Genomic DNA, 22,199 nt, shown 5'->3' on the forward strand with positions numbered 1-22,199 from the left:
TAGCGGAAATCAGAAACCTCTGGTAGGTTGCAATGCCTCTGGTGCCTGAGGACCTTACATTCTACACTCACAACTACCTAACTGGGGCAAATATCGTTGTAGGTCAAAGTCCTTGTGGAACTTATCTCACTGAGGGACGGGTACAGGACACTCAATGGATGGAGAAGAAATGAAGCTATAAGTCTATATCACACTCTATTTTATGTATGTTTTTGCCAATTTAGAATACATTTCTAAAGTAACTATTGCTCTTGAAAACTGAAAGATGCTATTTTTCTGGGGGTTAATTGGTCGTTTACTGCGCTCTGAGAGTGATATTCAACCATCGGCCTCTAGGTGACAGCTTTGCAGTGCTAGTTCCTTGCCCCCGAGCAACCCTGCAGCATTTGCCCAGCTCAAGATCCCATCCATCGCAAACCAAAGGCGTGAGTAATAAGTGCGCTTGTCAGTGAGATCTGCCATCTGTCTTTACCCACCGTCCGCAGAGCCCGGGATTTAGGTCGCTGGCCTTTCGCATGCTCCCGGTGACAGCGCAGGCAGACCCGGGCCGGAGCTCAGCGGGGCACTCCAAAGCTGTGGAGTAGTGCGGACTAGCCACTCAAGGTAAATGTGATCCGCTTGCGAGCATGAAGGGCCCCTGTTAGTCGCAAGGGAGAGCAGAGATCCCAGAGGGAAGGTGTGGTTGCGGACCCCTCTTATGCTAGAATGAGTATTTCAGAGCTTCTGACTCAATGGCAAAATCGAATCGTATAAAGCGATCTATTGCAGAAAGCAACGACCTTGTTTACACTTTCCCCTCTCTATTGAAAAGCTTGGGTGTTCTGTCGTGTTAGTGATTGCTGTAGGTGGGGTCTGCACAGGAGGCAAAAGCTTCGGTCACATCCGAGATGAGATAAATGCCCCCACTCCCTCGGGGAGCAGACGTTTTCACCAGAGCTGGCGAGTGCTCCCCATTCTCCCCCCCCCCCCCAGTACAAATACCCTGCTGCAGTGCAGAGCGGCAACAAGAGCTCGGCAAAACGCGGACAGAAAGAACACCTCGCCGTTCACACGCTGCGGTTAGACTGCAACTGTGCATTCACAACATGGTTTTATTTGATGCACATGTTATAAACGCTCATTGCGGGAGAACTGCCAGAAGTGACGTTTTATTTTATTTTTGCAAGAATACTGCTCTAAATGGGCGCACCAGTCGCGTTATTTCCACAGCCTTTCTCCCCACCGTGCAGCTTTGCTGCGGGTGCGGAATCCTTGCGGCTCTGCTCGGTCCTTCGTCACTGGCGTTAACAAGTTATTCAGCTCCGAGCGGTTTCAGAAGTGTCCGTTGATAAGCACATCCAAAGCAGAAGTTACCTGTGATTGTAAACAGCGAACGCTGGCTCGTACCTCCAACACTGTTACTGAAATACCAGGATCCTATCAGGGAAGCAACAGGTTAGAAGAAACCTTTTTTGCGTTTTCTCCTGTGGTGTTCCGGGGCTATAGATCTCCTTACGTAAACAGGTAACAAATGAAACCCCTGTTACAGTGCCTGGCCTGCCTTTTAAACAATGCGGATTATGTAAAAAAAAGTCGAAACAAGTTGCGAAACGGGGATTTTCATGATCAGGAATATACTTGAAAGACCGGACACAGCAGAAAATGTTTCCACATAGGAGGCAGGGCAGGAAAAAAGAATTCAGGGGAAAAACCCACTAAGCCCTGGAAAGGGTTACTCAATTCTACAGCGTGGGGTCAATATCATCAGAGAGGAAGCTAGAAAAATAAGAGAGAAAGAAAAGTAGCCAGTTAAATTTTACTGTATTATTCTTTGAAATACTTGTTTTTTTCCCAGTGTGAATAAGATTACTGACATCTCCAGGTCACTGACATTGAGTCGCAATGTCAGATACGAGACGGTAAGGCGAGAGCCGGAAAGTTTAAAAGTGCGAGGCAAGTTTTTTTTTAATACAGGGAGTGGCGGCAGGTGGCTTGAGTGTGCGAGGGGAGGAAGTGGAAGTAGGTGAAATCAATAATAGACGCAATTAGACAGACAGTTTGGGGGCAAAGGGATAACGAGTTTATGCAGACAGTAGATCGGCACCGGTATGGCGAGCTGAAGGATCTGTTTATGTGCTATGCTATTCTCTGTTAATTCTTTCAAAAAACTTTTATGGGTACATCAGATGTGCATGAGTCTTGTGGTCTTGACATCATTTCTATGTCAGGGGCTGGTAATTTGATCTCATTGACAGCGCTGTTTTCGACATCGAACTGTGAAGCGGAATTTACATCACGCGATCCTGGGAACAATTGTCATGGGCGACAATCAAAAAGAAACTCTGAATACCTGAAAAATGGGATTAAAGCCAGAAACTGCTGGAAACAGTACGTCAGGTAGCTTCTGGTGACGTAGAAACGATTGCCATTTTAGGTCGAAGACCCTTTATTGGGACTATCATGGTTGGACCAGATGGGCAGTTTGGTGTCCAAGGTAATTTCAGTGCATGGCCCTCTGCTGAAAGCATGCACTGGTCCCAATACAGTTTGAGTCGACATTGAGGATGGCCAGCAGTGCAGGCCATACCAGATCAGTGTAGTCAGTGGTTGTGCTGAGAGTGGATGATAGTGGAGCTGGGAGTCTGGGATTATTGATACAGGTAAAATGGTGCAGACTGGGAATGCAAGCACAGGTAAACAGTGGAACTGGGAGATCAGCAATACTAACACAGATAGTGGAGCATACCAATTAGTATTGAGAGTTGAGGTGGAAGATCAGGGAAATTACAGTTAGATGGTGAAAATGGAGATATGGGAATGTTGGTGAAGATGAAAAGTGAAGGATGTTGGCATAGGTAGATGAGGTGGGAGATCCAGGATACTGGGTGCAGACTGATGGTGGACTTGGAAGATTTAGTAAATTGGTACTGATTCCAGGAATGCGGTAGTTAGAAAGGGGGAATTGGCATTGATAGAAAGATTTTAGGGGATATGTGGCAGACCTGCCTGGGGTGAGGGATTGGGGACTAAAACACACAGAGTTCTAGCCTGCAGGTGGTATGGTCTTCAGGGGTGGGGGAGGTTGATGGGTGGATGAGCTTCGGGGGTGCGGGTATGGATAGGCTTACCTGTGGTAAGAGGTTCAGGGGGATCGGAGATAGATGTGAATGTCACACAACTGTTCAATAAAGGATGTAGGCAAAAAGGCAGGTAACTATAGGCCACTTAGTTTGACATCTGTAGCTGGGAAAATGCTTGAAGCTATGATTAAAGAAGAAATAGCAAGGCATTTGGAAAGAAGTGGATCCATCAGGCAGATGTAACATGGATTCAGCAAAGGCAGGTCCTTTTTGACAAAGTTACTGGATGACTTTGAGGATATATTGAGCACAGGGAATAGAGGGGAACAGATGGATGTTATTTACTTGGATTTCCAGAAGGTGCCACATAAAAGTCTTATCCATAAGATAAGGTTACATTAGCATAGAGGATCAGTTAACTAATAGAAGCAGAGAGTTGGGATACATGGGTGTTACTCTGGTTGGCAATCAGAGTGGTGTGCCACAGGGGTCATTGCTGGGCCCGCAACTGTTCACGATATGCAGTAATGATCTGAAAGAGGGGACCGAGAGTAGTGTATCTAAGTTTGCTGATACTATTAAATTGAGTGGAAAAATAAATTGTGCAGAAGATATGGAGAGTCCACAGAGAGATAAATGTAGGTTAAGTGAGTGGGGAAGGTTCTTGCAAATGGAATACAATTTTGGTAAATGTGAGGTCATCCACTTTGGAAGGAAAAATGTAAAAGCAGATTATTATTTAAATGATAAAAATGACAGCATGCTGCTCTGCTGAAGGACTTGGGAGTGCATGTGCACTAATCACAAAAGGTTGGTTTGCAGGTGCACTGGGCTATGAGAAAGGCAAATAGGATGCTGGCCTTCATTGCTAGCAGGATTGAATTTAAGAGCAGGGAGGTCAGGCTGCAACTGTACAGGGCACTGGTGAGGCTGCACCCAGTGTACTGTGTGCAGTTCTGGTCTCCTTACTTGAGGAAGGATATACTGGCTTTGAAGGCGGTGCAGAGGAGGTTCACAAGGCTGATTCCAGAGATGAGGGGGTTAGGTTGAGAAGATGAGGAGAGATTGAGTTACCTGGGACTGTACTCAGTGGAATTCAGAAGAATAAGAGGAGATCTTATAGAAAAATGTCCCGCTTGGTGGTGCAATCATATCAGTGCCGGACTCCGGAGCAAAGGTTCCCAAGTTTGAATCCAAGTCAGGTTGAGTGTCAAGCTAACAACTTGGCCTCGTAAGAACAAGAATAGCTTGCTATGTAATCACCGTCATGACGGTGCCCCGATAACTCCACTGCTGAGTTAAGGGCTATTCTTCCTCTTCTTCTTCTTCTTCTTCTTCTTCTTCTTATAGAAACACATAAGATTATGAAAGGGATAGATAAGATAGAGGCAGGAAAGTTGTTCCCACTGCTAGGTGAGACTAGCACGAGAGGACATAGCCTCAAGATTCGGGAGAGTAGATTTAGGGCAGAGGTGAGGAGGAACTGCTTTTCCCAGAGAGTGGTGAATCTGTGGAATTCTCTGCCCAATGAAGCAGTGGAGGCTGCCTTAGAAGATATATTGGATAAAGATTGGGTAAATGTTTGCATAGTAGGGGTCAGATTGTCCACGATGTTATTGAATGGCAGAGCAAGCTCGATGGGCCAGATGGCCTACTCCTGCTCCTGTGGTATAAGCTTCAGGGAGGGATGAATGGGCCTGTAGGTGGTATGAGTTAAGGGGGATGGATGGATGGGCCTGCGGGTGGTATGGGTTTCGGGGGAGGGATGGATGGGCCTGCAGGTAGTATGAGTTAAGGGGGATGGATGGATGGGCCTACAAGTGATATGGGCTGCAGGGGGATGGGAAATGGAATGGTTTCTTGAACTGTGAGCAAGATAACTGGTAAGCAACTGCTGTAGCTGATGGAGATCCCAGTCCATGACACCCATTGTACCTGTCCCTGCAGACCAGAATTGGAACGTGCTTGTTTAATCTCCTTCAAAACCCCACTCTAACTTCTTTTAGCTGCATCTGGGTCCACAGGCACAGGCAGCCCACAATTTTATATCTGATCTGGAGTTGTTGTGCTGCACAGTGGGACGTGGTATTTTCTGAGATGTCTACACACAGAATTCTGAAACAGAACTTGAACCCAAAGCTTTCTGATTGTACTTGAACAGTGGCTTCCACATCTCAAAGGGTTCAACAGGAAGTACATTTCTTGGATTGTGGCATTTACTGTTTGCAAGCGAACACTTCAGCCAGCTTTTACATTCCGCAGCAGTGAACTGGAGTTCCTCCTGCTTTCTGATGCTCAGCCACACAATGGCTAAATTTACCACAGAACTATCATTTCACAGTCTTTTATGCTATAATTATCGCTTTACTGTTTGTTACATTGTCATATTTTAATGCTATTTTATGGAGTACAACAGAATAATTTTAAATATAATTGACTCCTAGCCCAGAGATCCACATTACTTATCCAGAGAATGTAAGCTGGAATTAAATGAGGACTGACTATGAACTTGAACTTTACTTTCCCTGGCTTTGTTTTGCCCCGTTAGTAGGGATGGGTTTATTGTGAAAGAGATGATTATAATGGTTCATAGCATTGACATAAGTTTGGACCAACACAGGGCTAAAGTCTTTTCCCGATGCCTTTCTCAGCTGATGAAATGGTATCCTTCTGTATTGGATCCCTGTCATGGTGTGTGCTGGCAACAACTGAACCCAGGAAGAATGACAGACTGCCATGTAGAGAGAAGGAAACAAAATTTTATATATAGGAATTCCAACGGAATACTTTTGGCATGACCGAGCGACACTGTGAGATGAATCATTCTCGAAGCAGATGGACCCTGTGATAAGCTCTAATTGGGAGTTCCATTTAAATAATCACAGTATGTGTGAAGACCATGCCAGTCAAAATAAATGCGACAAGATGAAACAGAAGGCACAAGGGCTTAACGACTCTAGATAAGACAACAATGATCAAGTACAGGTGCACAGGGCTCAGGGCAAGTCCACGCAGAAAGCACAGCATGGAAAACCTCTGTCTGCTTCATTTATGTTACTTGTAAAGCCATCCAAACGGGATGAGTCCTGAAGGTCAAAGCTACATTATTGAAACGGTTGGGGAATCAATACACGTGAATAGCCGACTTAAAGATGTTCTCAGCAGTCTAAATAATGCAGATTGTTGATAACCTCTACACTGTTTTACAATGATCACCCATTGTGCAAATAGAGTTGTATTGTAGCGTTCCTTTGCCAATACGTCCCACACCAGCGACCTTCATCAGATGCTACAGACCTCTATGTTCCCCTTCAGGACACACTTTCATGTCATAAACGTTTCATGACATTTCACTGTTAGTCATCCACAGCTTAAAACATCAGCTTACTATTACTTTATGAGCAACTCCAGCAGACAGTCTATGTTGGGTCAAGATGAAGATGCCCCTGCTCACTACCTCCTTCTCAACAGTTCAAAGGCAAAAAGTCTCAAGTTTATCTGTGAGCTCTGCATCCCAAGAATGAATTAAAAATAAACATTGACGTGTTATTGGAGAGCAAATAAAGATTTGCTTGATATATTTGCATAAAGCTGAATGACTACATGATGCATTGATATTCCGTGGCATTAGTGCTATTTTTAATTACTTGATATAAACTGGATACACAAGTTGTTCTAGAGAAGTCAATTGCAATGAATCGTCAAGGATCTGAACTCACAGCAAACCAAATGTACATTCCAAGTAACCTTGGGCGTAACCATGGATGCTTAGCATTTGTGAAACAGTAATCATTGACTCATTGACTTCACATTTAAGATGATTTTCTGTTTTTATACAAAATAATGGGCCTGCTGAACCAGTTTTCATTTTTATAAGTTGTTGCCTGCTGTGGAAATTATATCCATTGGGAGAGCAACCATTTTTTTCCAATCTCCATTTCGGAATGTAATTTATTGGAGGTTTAAGGATGTTTATTTTTTTAAACCTGGCTTTCTAACTTACAAGCGTCAGATGGAGTATGTTGGCTTTAGTTTCTCATCAGCAATGTTTTGTGATCCAAAGTTTCTTCAGGACTCAAGAATGAGGCTTAAAACTCGTTGTATGTCTTCCCCCTTCCTTTCTAGTACATTTTATTTTGGCATTTCCCCCTTCCTTTCCAGCCATGAAGGAGGATATCAGCATGAAACATCAACTGTTTATTCTTTTACATTTAGCCTGACCTGCTGAATTCCTCCAGCATTTTGCATGTGTTTTGCTCTGGATTTCCAGCATTTGCAGAATCTCTTGTGTTTATGATTTGCTGCTCCACTGCAAAGTTCCTTCGAAGGATGCCTCCCCTGCAGAAATTTGAATCTTCTCCTCAACTGGAGTTCAGTGAGACCATCTCTCAATGCAGCCCCTTTGTGTTTTGTGTGGCTCTCTGAATCCTCTTTCCCCTCCACCCACCTTTTTATTCTGGCATCTTCCCCCTTCTTTTCCAGTCACAAAGAAGGATCTTGGCCTAAAATGTCAACTGTTTATTCATTGCCATAGATGCTGCCTGACCTGTTGATTTCCTCCAGTATTTTGTTTGTGTTGCTCTGGATTTCCAGCATTTGTAGAATCTCTTCTGTTTATGATTATTTTATTAAGTGTTACAAAAACAAATAGAAAGGAAGAACAAGCATGGTGAGAGACAAAGGGGAAAATAGAGAAAATTAAAAGCAGTACACAGACAAAATGCAGGAGGAACTATGGCAGGCAGCATCTATAGAAATGAGTGGATAGTCAATGTTTGGGGCAAGACCCTTCTTCAGGTCTAGTTGTGTAGTCTTCCCATACAATCTACTGATAATCGAAATTCCATCATAAATTCCATTGATAACAGGTAACCAATAAAATAGCCAGATTCAAATAACATGACACCTGCCAACTGAAACCAAAAAGTTTCCAGAAAAATAGAGGCAGCTATAACCACTGGGAAACTCACTGAAAAATTACAGGACATGTATATAAGTGGTTATGTAACAATACCAGCAAACTTAAGGAAGTTAAACTACAAGAAAAACAACAATTCTGCATCTGATCCAACACCACTAACAGGAAGGATTATAAAACACTCATCGAGGAATCTATTCTTGGTCTTCCTGCTCCTGATCAGGTAATGATTAAGTCACGGCCTTAAGTTTATGTGAATGAAAATGACCTCGTGCTTTCATTCTCAGTGGAAGTTGCGCTAGTTTAAGAGAAGTGTTCTTGCTTTTGCATTTTTCTGTTAAAGTGCATCTGCATACAGCCATGTGTAAAATGAGATCCGGTGAGCAGCATTTTAGATTCTACTTATTTTAAAAGGTGTTACTTTATACTTCTTCATATGTTTTATAGTGGTAATATGTGCACCTTAATTCAAACATCTAATTACAAAGCTTTCAAAAATTAGGCGTTTTTAATTGGTGCGTAGTCCATCAACTCTGGTAACCTTGTATTAAATTGCAGAAAATTGTTTTTAAAGTTATAGAGTCATGGAATCATTGAGCATTGCAGCACAGAAAGAGGCCCTTTGGCCTATCTAGTCTGTGCCAGACTGGTTTTCTACCCGCACCTGAACCATTGCCCTCCATACCTCTCTCATCCTTGTACCTATCCAAACTTTTCCTAAATGTTACAATTGCACCTCAATCCACACTCGCACCACTCTTTGAGTGAAGTAGTACAGTTTAGATTGCCCTTAAATGTTTCACATTTCACCCTCACTATGACCTCTCATTCTAATCTCACCCAATATGAGGGCAAAATGCCTGCAGATGTTTACCCTATCATTTTCTCTCAGTTGCTAGTTGCCTCCTCAGATGTTAGTTGCTAGTTGTTAGTCAATTTGTAAATGTCAATTTCATTGTGAGTTAAAGATCGATTTTTAAAAAGTTAATCTTACCTGTTGGTGATGTTGTATCTGAAAAAGATATGTTAACACGCTTCTGAAAAACTTGAAAAGTAACCCAATTAATAGAAACTCACTATCATGACTAATTTGATCTTGGTGTGGGGCTGAGGATGAAATTTATTGTCAGGTTAGCATCTAGCAATGCTACTAAATCTAGTACAAAAAAAGTGGGGTGCCACAGTAGCATAGTGGTGAGCGTGACACTGTTACAGCTCGGGATATCGGAGTTTGGAGTTCAATTGCCTCAGTAAGTAAGTTTGTACGTTCCTTCCTGTGTGCAGGTGGGTTTCCTCCAGGTGCTACAGTTTCCTCCCACAGTCTAAAATCATACTGGTCAGTAGGTAGATTGTCCCGTGATTAGTCTAAGATTAAACTAGCTGTTTTCTGGGTAGTACAGCTTGAAAGACCGGAAGGGTGTATACCATGCTGTATGTCTAAATAACAAAAAACATGGACAGATTATTTGTTAGGCATAATTAGGGCTCAAAATTCTGTGATTTATTTTTGGGGCTAACTTGGTGTCTTTTGAGTGAATCACGAATCATATAAACATATGTAATGTAAGGAGGCCATTTGCCCATTATAGCATGATCATAAAAAATTCAACCATTTATTTAAATCCAGCGTCCAACTTGCAGACCACAGCCTTGTAGGTGATGGCTTCTCAGGTCCTCATTCAAATACTTAATAAATAAATATGAGTTTTTGCCTCCACCATCATTTCTGGTTCTGAGTCACAAGTAATTTATGAATGTAATACTTTTCTTTGGCTCTCCTGTCTGTGCCAATTAACTTAAATTCATAGCTCACTCTGAAAAGGGAAATAATTTCCCCAGAAGTTATTGCTCCCGCTATGCCCGTCCCCGTCACTATTATTTGACACCTCACATAAATTCCACCATAATCTCTCTTCTTTCAAGGAAAATGAACCCAGCTGTGTCTGTCTCTCCCCTCAACATCCTTACAAATCTCCTCTGTAGCCTCTAATTGTTCTGTTACATCCTTCCTGTAAAATGATCATGTCCTTCCTGAATATCTCAAATCTTCCTGCTGTAATTTAATTTACATGTTGCTGAAGTCAATGTCTCAGCTGATAAAGGCAAGTATCCTATTAAGACTTCTTAAACATCTTATCTATCTGTCCCACATGGCAGTCTACAGTTCCCTTTGTTTTTCTACAAGTCTTAGTATCTTCACATATGCTACCCAGTCCCTGATCATTCTTGTTGTTTTGTGTCTACATATTTTTCTCTAGTCGGGAACTATCACCGTTATTGTTAGCCATTCCACCAATTGTGGCATCATTGACAGCTTTTCAAATCATGGCTAGGTTTGAGTTCAAATCATTGCATGTTTTGCAGAGACCAAAAGATCTGAAACAGGTTCTCGTGGAACATGGAGTCATTAAAGTTCCCATAGATCAGTACATTTAGCTTTCTCTTACACTGTCTGTATTTGATCTACTATCCTGTGGATCCCATAGCCTTTTGCTTTTGTGACCTTGCAGGTCTTTGTAAATGCCTCACTGAAATCCATGCAGATGACATCCTACGTACTATTCTCATTAATCTTCCACATTACCACTGCAAAGTCCTCGGAGAATTTAAGTGAGACATTACCTTAACAAATTTATGATTACTGTTGTGTACCTCTCCATATGTTGACTAATGTATTCTCTTAATTTTTTTTATCTAATTACCTATGCAACACTAAAGGAATCAACAGACTTGTAGTCATTTTGTTCTTTCTGCTTATGAAATCATTGGTCCCACATTTGCTTACTGGCACTCATCCTGAAACCAGAGGATTGGAAAGTGATAGTCAGAGCTTATGTTATTCCCTCCCCCTGCCTTTTTTAAGAACCTGGGCTACATTTAATCCAGGCATGGTGATTTATCAACTTTCAAAGGTGCTGGGCATTTTAGTTTGACTTCCCACTCTTTGTTTATAGTTTCCAGTACATTACATTCTGATGTTTTAATGCAAAATTCTGTATCATTCCCTCTGCTATAAATGCCTTTAATAATTACATTGTTGTCAGAAGCTACATCTATATTGAAACATACAGTGAAATGTGTTCTTTGCATTAATCAAATCAGAGAGGATTGCGCGGGCAGCTCACAAGTGTCACCATGATTTCAGCACCAACATAGCATGCCCACAACTCACTAACACTAACTGTGCACGTTTAGAATGCGGGAGAAAATTGGAGCAACTGGAGGGAAGACCAGTCACAAAGAGAGCATACAAACTCCTCACAGATAGCAGCAATGAAACCCTGATCTTACAGCTGGCACTGTAAAGCGATTGCCTTAACTGCTATGCTACAGCTATGAATTTTAGGAACTGGGGTGAAGATGGGGTGAGTTGAAGAATGGAACTGGCGGCATTGTTCTTGTATTGAGCTGATGTTGTTTTGAAGGATCTAACAGCCACTTTCTTTGCTGTAACCGTTCTGTGAAGTGCCTGTCTGATATTGAGTTGGATAATCAATCGTTATTTGGAGGTACCTTGAACTGTGGAAGTTTCAGAGTGCTCACTTTTACCTTCTCAAGGGCAGCTGGGAACGATCTATGTAAACTGGTCTTGGAAACAACATCAATGTGCTGAAAATAAATTTTAAGAAAGTTGGCATGAGCTGAAAGAAAACAGCAGCCTGTTGAGGTAAAAAGAGAACATTCCATTAGCCTAGAAACTTTGAACATTGCCAAGAATTCTAGACAAATTTGCAACAGAACTACAGAAACTTGTTAATACAATCTGACTTCTCCCATTGTGTTAAGCTCTTTCTCTCTCTCACACTCTTTTTTATTTGTTTTGCACTTAAGTGTTTTCACAACTCTCATTTTGAAACCAAGGTTATTTGATGTTCCAGTTAGTTATTGAATTATATGTTAAATTGACAACATTACTTTCTGTATATTTTGTACTGTAAAAGTAACAGGAACATTTAAGAAAACACAAGGATGTGATATAGTCAATCACTGATTTATAATTTCATTGCACATTTTTACACACAATGTGAAATAAAACTTCAGGTACAAATAAATCAAAGGCTTCTTGTGAAAATGGTGAAGGCAAGTGGCTTTTGGTGTTGTAGAAAATTTCAGATCTCAATTTCAGTTTCATTGCAATGTCAGAATGGCTTAGAACACCCTTGCAAAATCTCTACTGATGGAAACTTAGATGCACTTGTCTCAACAGTTGAGAACACACCGCAGAAAGCATGTAGTAGAGGTCACATGCAGTTACTTAAACCAATGATTACAAGGTAAATTTCAATTGGTTATCACTTCAGGCAATATTGTAAATATACCTCCTGATGACTAAACAGCAGAGTAACATTGTACTCAAAAGGTGCAAAGATGCATTTTCTTGATTATTGCATTGCTGGAGGTAACATCAATGAGAAAGAAATGGAACATTAAGCAGTAGATTAATGGTGCTAATTACAATTCTTAAAGATCGCCTTTGAGAGATTAGGTATTTACATGTTGCTAGCGTTTATTAATTGCCTTTCATCGCTGACATTTTCAGTGGAGATGTGGATTAAATGTCTGCTCGTAGTTGTGATAGCTCTGCATTGACATTCAAAGCTCGGTGACATTTTTAAATGGAGCCAGGCAAATCAGTAAAGCCGGAATAATTAGACAGTGTCCTTTGGACCAGTGTCATTTAAGATTACCCTGAGATTTGCTTACTTGAGTGTACAGTGAATATAGATCTCAGAGAGATCAAATACCAAAGTGTGGCAAAGCATTTCCGTTAAATACTGTTCTTAATACCAAAAGTTCTTCTTGCTGGGCAGTCACTTTCTGCAGACTGAACATGGTAGATTGATAGATATCAGTGCAAAGCACTGCTGAAATGTCATCTGCAATATACCCTTTTTAATTGTATCCTGACCATGCTGGGGTAAGTTGAATATTAAATTGAAGCAATTTTGGTGCCATTATTCTGCGTAGCTCTATGTTAAAGGGAAATTGCCTTTATTTTCAAAATGTTTGTGAAGCTTTTTTCAGTATCTTTATTAACAAGTAAGCTATCCCATGACTTTCAAATGATATTGTGACTCCTATAACGTGTTTTTTCTTGTTTATTTCCTTGAATTGGAAGATGCATATCAAAAATTATTTTTTTGGCAAGTTCCATGTATTAGCACTCACTTATAATGAAGTATTCATGTTTGCTGTAGAAGATATTCAATGGAGGATGAATATTAGAAATGAAAATTAAAATGGACTTTGTTCTGGCTTAGGCATTGCAATTGGTATTCAGGTATATAGTTCATTGATCAATGCAGGGCTGAGGTAGGGAATGATTACTGTATGTGCTGATGGTGAACTCAGTCATGTATTTGTTCATATCGATCTGGAGACTGAAGGTCCACTCTCAATATTTTAAGAACAGCTTCTTCCCATCTGACATATAGGTATCGAGGTGGTCCATGAACACTGCCTCATTATTAATCTTTCACACTATTTATTTTGTAACTTATAGTAATGTTTATGTTGTGCAAAGCAACAAATTTCACAATGTACGACAGCGGTATTCTGATTCTGAGATAAAGAACACAAAATAACTAAGACAATTGCTGCCCCATGTCAAAAAGAATATGTGAAATTTCAGTTTGCTTAAAATTAAGTGAGGAGCTTTCAACTTGTGAGGTGGAGACTGGGTTTCCTTTATTTATGGCAAGATATGATATGGTGAAGGCTAAGAACAGCAGTGTTAAGCAGAAACTGGTGGAAGTAGATTGCTAAATCTACATCTGACATGTGGGAGTCTATTAAAGGCCACTTCACCCATTTCAATTCTGCTTCCCATTCCCATTCCAACATACCAGTCCATGGGTACTCCTACTGCTGTAATGAGGCCACACTCAGGTTGGGGGAGCAACACCTTATATTCTGTCTGGGTAGTCTCCAACCTGATGGCATGAACATTGATTTCTTGAACTTTCAGCAATTGACCCTCCACCCCCTCTCCATTCCCCATTCCTATTTCCCTCTCTCACCGTGTCTCCTTACCTGCCCATCACCTCCCTCTGGTGCTCCTCCCCCTTCTCTTTCTTCCAAGGCCTTCTGCCCTCTCCTATCAGATTTCCCCTTTCTCCGGCCCTTTATCTCTTTCACCAGTTGACTTGCCAGCTCTTTCCTTCACACCTCCCCTCTCTTGGTTTCACCTGTTTCCTACTACCTTGTACTTCTTTCTCCACCTCTCCTCCCCACACTCTGACCGCGTCTCTTTTTCTCAGTGCTGATGAAGTATCTTGGCTGAAATGTTGACTGTTTCCATAGATGCTGCCTGGCCTGCGGAGCTCCTCCAGCACTTTGTGTGTGCTACCTTGATTTCCAGCATCTGCAGATTTTCTCATTTTTGAAGGCCAGCACGTGCCTGCGAGGATGAAAGATAAAGATGGAAGAGTTGGGTTGATATTCTAGGTCATACCAAAATGAAAAAGAAGTGAGCATTGTGTGCATTGAGAAACGTCAATGTGGATAAGTCCCTAAAAGCCTGATGGAAGCTGTTCCACAATTCTAAGGGAGGCAAGGAAGGACATTGCTAGGGCCTTGACAGAGATCTTTGCATCTCAATAGCCAAGGTCAAGTCTCAGAAGATTAGTAAATAGCCACTGTTGTCCCTTTGTTTCAGAAGGCCAACAGGAACCAACCTGGAAATTATAAGCCAGTGGTAGGGACATTACTGGAGAAGATTCTTCAGGACAGGATTTACTTGCACTTGGAAAAGCATAGACTAAGTAGGGAAAGCCAGCACAGTTTTGTTTGAGGGAAGATTAGTTAAATTGACATCTTGGTCAATACAGACATGATGCGCCAGAGGGCCTGTTACTGCATTGGATTTTTCTGCATTCTTATGTAGTTGTTCAAACTGACTAGTATGCTTTTAACTTTATCATAGATACCAATCTAATTTGTTTGTGGGTGTAACTTCTTCCTTATGTATTAGAGAAGAACTGGAAATTCTGGAATTTGTACCTCTTGGCTCAGCATGACAAGAAAGTAATGATCAGATTGTTGAATTTTTTTTAAAAAGTCACTGAGGACTTTAGTCTAGCAACACAGCAGTCTGGTTCTGAAGAACCTCAAAGTAAAGAGCTTCAAGATTTCATTACTGTGTTCTATAAACAATGCAATCATTGTGATACTTTATTCTCAATGACCATTTTGACAAGGTTGAGGATTTATGAATTCTTGAGTTTTAGTTGTCTTGTGTAGTGTACCTGCTGATGAACTCATCAAATGTTTATATTGAGAGAATGAATGTTCCATTATCCAGATGATTTTAAAGAGTTCCCCTGGGTCACGGTTATTTACCCTGAGCAGTACTATTTCTAATATTCATTTTGTTTCATCAATGGAAGTTAACCGTGATTTTCTCAAGTTTTTGCAAGAAAAATTGTTGGCAGTGTAAGAACAGTAATTGCCATAAAATGGGAGCCCTGGCTTCCAATGCAGCAGCTCAGAGGAGCTGTGGCCACCCTCTTAGTGAAGTCTTGATGCCTGAAAATAGGGAGTCTGACCTCTGACTACAGTATTAAACACTACTTCAAGCCTTCAGCTGTCAAATCTTGGAAAGGATCTTGAAAGCTGGTGGTAAAGGACTTCTTCCAGCTTCGTACTGAATTTGTAGTGGATGCTGGACACCAGCTTCCCCTAATGATGTGCAATAATGGTGTGTTTCCTGAAGGTTGAGGGGTTAAATGAGAGGGGAGTTATGGTGCAGATCACTTGCCTCTCAGGAAGACATCTTAGACTACATCCAGACTAGACCGGATAAATTTGTAAAAGCTGCTTTCGCATAAAAATGATAGGCGTCCACACTAAGCATTTTTGAAAATATTTCTGTCCACATTAAAATGGATATTTCAGCGAATCTCCTCCTACTGCACATGCGCAGGACACATCTACCAAAAACAAGCGACGTGTTTGGTGTTGAATCTCACCGTGAAAGACTTGGTGAAGGTTTGTCCAGTTACAGACTAGAAAAACTTAAACGACGGACAGCTGTTGGCTCTCGCGCAGGAGGACTTAAAAATTAAAAAACAAATGCGGGAGCGTATAGGGGCATCCGACAGAGAGTTCACGGACAGTATGATCTGGCTGACGATGAACACTGAAAAACTGACTAACTCTGTTGCATTAATAAAGCGCCTTGTTAAATGTATAAAACATGTCTGCATCAGTGTTAACTTGTATTTCCATACAAAGTTACATTAGGCTGTTACACATCTATTGTCAGAGAAGTACTTACATAAATAGGTAAACCACCTTCATATGAGCAAGGACAGAAAACAGGGCAAAGTGAGTATACTTATTTATTCAGTAAGTTATGGGTCGAAGTATTTGGCGAGTACATTTCTAACTCTTCCGGCTTCAGTCTCATTGCCGTCTGTTCTGAAATTGTTAGGTTGCGTTCAGGAAAACAATGAAATGGCGCACTGCTGCTAGTATCTGTTCCGGCACATCATGACAGCGTTTTTAGATTTCTCCAGTTACCCCATCCACACTGCTCCGGCCTATCCGGCGTTTTCAAAATTACACACTCTGGATGGTGTTTTAGAAAAGCTCCGTTTTCGGGGGACGAAAACTCGGTTTTAGTGTGGATGGAAGGTAAGAATGAAGAGAAAAAGCTTCCGTTATGGATTTACCTGGTCTGGTATGGACGTAGCCTTAGGTGTGATTTTCATCACCAAATGACCTCGTCATTTGTCCTGCCTTGAAATGAATGAGACATACCTCACCTTTGGCTGGTGCTCATTGACAAGCAGCTGGCAAGGCTCTTCACATTTAGAGGTGGCAAGCTTTTCTGATTCATAGTTCTGCATTGTAAGGAAGTGTGGGATCAACCCCATAGCTGCAGCTGATCATGGGAAAGGGGGTAAACTCCCTTTGCCTCTATTGTCTTGAGTTCATGCTTTAAGGAAATAGTTTGTCTTCTGGGAGAGAGTTTTTGAAATTCCGATTCACAACACATGAGTTATGAGTTCATGAATTAATTTATTGTTCTATGTGCAAGTATGAGATTCAACCTAAAAATTACTGAGAGAGGTAAACGCATTTCTTGGAATGCCTCTCTTTGCTTTGAATAATATGACCTGCTGTGTATTGGGAAGTATCTCTTGCAAATGGACGATTAAAAATTATTTCAACTTTTGGATGTTAAGATCAATTAAAGAATATTGATTTGACAGACATCAAAGAACAAACACTTAAGGGAAATTAAACTCTATTTGAAGATTAATATTAGGTTGGACAAAATAAAAAATCACCCTGAATTGTTGCCAAACTGAGCAGAGCACCCATGATTTCTATATATAAAATTTCTGCAAGCATGTTCCACATTAAAAGCAATGAACACACTCAAAATATGTTCTTTTACTGCAGATTACCGTGTATGTAAGTAGAAGCTTGTGACAGTTAACGAAAGTAAAATGTTATTAACCTGAAACATTATGCCTGATTCCTTGAGTGCTGCCTGATTTGCAGAGTATTCCACCATTTCTTGTTCTATTACCATTTTTAGATGATGCACACTGTAAATCAAAAGGACTCTGGTCTCTGTTTGTATAATAACTAATTTGGTAGGACTTCATCACTATAAGCAAACTCATTCTTCACCAAGATCCAACAACCAGGGAAGGTTTAGCTAGTTCATTCAGTACCATGTACAAGCACACTGTTTGTTACAGGAAGAGTCATGTTTATGGAACCCTTCATTTCCCTTGGAGCTCAGGGTATAATTAATTTTAACAACACTGATTGAAAGAACTCGCAGGAATTTAAAGTAAGCAATAATTGTCACCTCTTCGAACAGGCGTCATGTATTTTACAGGGCTTTTTTTTCTGAAGCAGTCTAGAATTTCCGAGGTGCATTTTAAATCCTTGTCAAAGATTTACATAAAACAACATCTGAAGACAAACACCAATTGCACTTGGCATTGCACAGTAGGGAAAAACTCGGTATGATTTCCAGATTTTTTTGTTTTGTACGACATTATATTACTGGTTGCTGAGCAAAGCTCTTTTGATATTTAAGTCTTTTCCAGTCGTATTGCAGATTGCAGGGGATTCCCCACATCTATAGTAATGCAATAACCCTTGTAAAAGCACAAAGTGCTTTAGATTAATCCGGCCTTATGACATGTACATGTGCCATGTTAAAGGAGTTGTAAATAATATCAATGCTATTCATCAAGTAAGTCATTAAAAGTTTGATAATGTACACACAAATATGTAATTGTCTCTCAAGAATATGCCCAGCATTGCAAACATCTCCTTCAACCAATGGACCTGATTCAAAATGCAGAAATTATAGACATACAGATTAACAAGTATAAATCTGCATGATTTCATAGCAACAAGCAGGTGGTCAGAGGCAAATAGCCTTTTTACATGTTATAACGGATCTCTTTTTCTTTCTTTCAGGAGAACTGCCCACACAGACACCTAGCTCTCAAAATGTCAGAAGTTTTGAGTGCACTAGTCCATGCCTCAGAAAAATCTGCAAACATTGCTCGTGCTTGCAAACAGGAGGAGGCGCTCTTCCAGCTTTTGGTGCAGGAGAAAAAAGGCAGTGAGAAAAATAAGAAATTTGTTAGCGATTTCAAAACACTGGCAGACGTGTTGGTTCAGGAGTCAATCAAGCATGACATGGGAAAAAAAGTAAGTACTGGGAAATAACAACAGCGGTTAATTAAAGGAAATATTTATGTAGCTTTCTCAGTGCCTGGAAACACTTAGCTTAAACCCGATTTATTATGATATAGTAGTCATTCTGGTATGTACTGCAGGAGTGTATATCTTGTGTCGAATCTTTTTTTTTTCATATGTGGACATCAATTGTATATATTTCTTGGAAGGACTCTGCAAATCAGGCTGACCTGTGAAGGGCAAAAGCAAGTTCAAGTTTACTTATCGTTAAACCATACATGAACACAGCTGAATGAAACGCTGTTCCTCTAGGACCAAGGTACGAAAGATACACAACACCACATAGCACAAAGCACGCCACACATTCTAGAGAGCAAGCAAATATGCATTCGTGCAAAAAAATTTAAATATTAAATATTAAAAATATAACGAAGTTAACATTTCAACTTGCACCTGAATCTTTAACTCCATTTTTCTTTCTACAGCTGCTGCCTGACCTACTGAGTATTTCCAACATTTTCAGTTTTTATTTGAGATTTCCAACACCTGCATATGTTTATACATTGGATTACAGTTAATTGGAACACATCAGGACCAGTACATTTTGGCCCAATTAAGCAGCTGTCCCAATTAGCTGAAGTTTCACGGAAATAATTGAAAAGGCACTGCATAAAAAAGACCAACTACCATTTAACTAAGTAAAAATGTGTTTAAATGAAACATACAGAACAAATTTGAACACTCTAAAACTGCGTATTGGTTCCCTATAGTTACCAATTTCAGGAATTAAGCTGCCATGTTCTTTTGGTTTACTGTAAATGAACTAAATCAGCACAGACATCTAGTGTAGATAATGGACTGCCTTCATACAATTTTTGACAATTGCATCTGCCAAATCTTCATTTTCATTGTAGCAAGGTGATTGTTGATATGTTTAAGTTCTTCATAGTTTCTAAGTTGTATTGAAATGGAAGTGGTTGGGGAGCTTAAGGTAAAAGAACCCTTAGGAATCCGTAATCACAATATGATTGTGTTCAGCTTGAAATTTGATAGGGAGAAAGTCTGATGTGGGAGTATTTCAGTGGAGTAAGAGAAATTACACCTGTATGAGAGAGGAGTTGGCCAAAGTAAATTGGAAGGAGCCTCTGGCAGGGATGTCAGCAGGCAGCAATGGCATGCGTTTCTGGAAAAGTTAGGAAGGTGCAGGACATGTGTACTCCAAAAATGAAGAAATACTTAAATGGTAAAATAATACAACCTTGGCTGACAAGGGAAGTCAAAGCTATTGTGAAAGCAAAAGAAAGGGCATACAACAAAGCAGAAATTAGTGTGAAGACAGAGGATTGGGAAGTTTTTAAAAACCTACAGAGAGCAACTAAAAAAAATCATTAGAAGGGAAAAGATGAAATATGAAAACAAGCTAGCAAATAATATCAAAGTGAATAGTAAGAGTTTGTTTCAATATGTTAAAAATAAAAGAAATGAGAGTAGGGGGACTTGATAGGGGTATTTAAAATTATGAGGCGGATAGATAGAGTTGACGTGGATAGGCTCTTTCCATTGAGAGTGAGAGAGATTCAAACAAGAGGACATGAGTTGAGAGTTAAGGGTCAAAAGTTTAGGGGTAACACAAGGGGAAACTTCTTTACTCAGAGAGTGGTAGCTGTGTGGAATGAGCTTCCAGTAGAAGTGGTAGAGGCAGGTTTGATTTTGTCATTTAAAAAAAATATTGGATAGGTATATGGACAGGAAAGGAATGGAGGGTTATGGGCTGAGTGCAGGTAGGTGGGACTAGGTGAGAGTAAGTATTTGGCATGGACTAGAAGGGCCGAGATGGCCTGTTTCCATGCTGTAATTGTTATATGGATATAGGACCGCGAGAAAATGAGGCAGGAGAAATAATAACAGGGGACAAGGAGATGGCTGATGAACTAAATGAGTATTTTGCATCAGTCTTCACTGTTGAAGGCACTAGTAGTATGCCTGATGTTGTAGTGTGTGAAGGACAAGAAGAGGGTGCAGTTACTGTTACAAGAGAGAAGGTGCTCAAAAGACTGAAAGACCTAAAGGTATATAAGTCACCCAGACCAGAGGAACTGCACTCTAGGGTTCTGAAAGAGATAGCATTAGAGATTGTGGTGGCATTAGAAATGATCTTTCAAAAATCATTGTATTCTGGCATGGTGCCAGAGGACTGGAAAATTGCAAATGTTACTCCACTCTTTAAGAAAGGAGGAAGGCAACAGAAAGGAAATTATAGACCAGTCAGCCTGACCTCAGTGGTTGGGAAGATGTTCAAGTCAACAGTTAAGGGCGAGGTGATAGAGTGCTTTGTGGCACAGGACAAGATAGTATAACGTCAGCATGGTTTCCTTTAGAGAAAATCCTGTCTGATGAACCTGTTGGATCTCCTTGAAGAGATTACATGTAGGGTAGATAAAGGGGATGTAGTGAATGTTGTATATTTGGACTTTCAGAAGGCCTTTGACAAGGTGCCACACATGAGACTGCTTATCAAGTGAAGAGCCCACGGTATTATAGGAAAGTTACTAACATGGTTAGGGCATTGGCTGATTGGTTGGAGGCAGCGAGTGGGAATAAAAGGATCCTTTTCTGGTTGGCTTCCAGTGACAAGTAGTGTTCTGCAGGGGTCGGTGTTCGGACCACTTCTTTTTATGCTGTATATAAATGATTTAGATGATGAAATAGATGGCTTTGTTTGCACGTTTGCAGATGATACAAAGATTGGTGGAGGGGCAGGTGGTGTTGAGGAAACAGGAAGGATGCACAAGGACTTAGACCAATTAGGAGAATGGGCAACAAAGTGGCAAATGAAATACAGTGTTGGAAAATGCAGTTATGCACTTTGGTAGTAGAAATAAATGTGAAGACTATTTTGTAAATGGGGAGAAAATCCAGGAATTTGAGATGCAGAGGGACTTGGGAGTTCTAGTGCGAAACACCCTGAATGTTAACTTGCAGATTGAGTCAGTGGTGAGGAAGGCAAATGCAATGTTAGCATTCATTTTCAAGAGGTCTAGAATACAAGAGCAAGGATATGATGTTGAGGCTTTATTAGGCACTGGTGAGGCCTCACCTTGAGTATTGTGAACAGTTTTGGGCTCCTCATCTTAGAAAAGATATGCTGGCATTGGAGAGGGTCCAGAGGAGATTCACAAGGATGATTCCAGGAATGAAAGGGTTATCATATGAGGAATAATTTGATAGCTTTGGTTCTGTATTCACTGGAATTCAGAAGGATGAGAGGGCATCTCATTGAAACCTTTCAAATATTGAAAGGCCTAGACAGAGTAGATGTGAAAAAGATGTTTCCCATGGTGGGAGAGTCTAGGACAACAGGGCATAGCCTCAGGATAGAGGGGCACCCTTTCAAAACAGAGATGAGGAGAAATTTCTTCAGCCAAAGAGTGATGAATTTGTGGAACTTGTTACCACAGGCAGCTGTGGAGGCCAGGCCGTTGGGTGTACTTAAAGCAGAGACAGATAGGTTCTTGATTGAACATGGCATCGAAAGTTACAGGGAG

General features: G+C 40.7%; 1 protein-coding gene across 6 annotated transcripts in view; it reads left to right on the top strand.

Moving 5' to 3' along the window:
- The window catches only part of LOC132392676 (inositol polyphosphate 1-phosphatase-like), a 63,764-nt gene continuing 41,565 nt past the window's right edge, over positions 1 to 22,199 (top strand). The window contains exons 1-3 of one of the 6 annotated variants that reach the window (XM_059966879.1): positions 1,107 to 1,434; positions 1,835 to 1,898; positions 18,430 to 18,666. In XM_059966879.1, coding sequence (XP_059822862.1) covers positions 18,463 to 18,666 — 204 coding nt within the window. In that variant the 5' untranslated portion in view covers positions 1,107 to 1,434; positions 1,835 to 1,898; positions 18,430 to 18,462. Of the gene's footprint in view, positions 23 to 371; positions 604 to 1,106; positions 1,435 to 1,834; positions 1,899 to 18,429; positions 18,667 to 18,863; positions 18,974 to 22,199 lie in introns of those variants that run through there. The other 5 variants (XM_059966881.1, XM_059966877.1, XM_059966880.1 and 2 more) reach the window with 5 other exon arrangements.

This window comes from Hypanus sabinus, chromosome 4, assembly GCF_030144855.1.
Source record: "Hypanus sabinus isolate sHypSab1 chromosome 4, sHypSab1.hap1, whole genome shotgun sequence".
Lineage (NCBI taxonomy): Eukaryota > Metazoa > Chordata > Chondrichthyes > Myliobatiformes > Dasyatidae > Hypanus > Hypanus sabinus.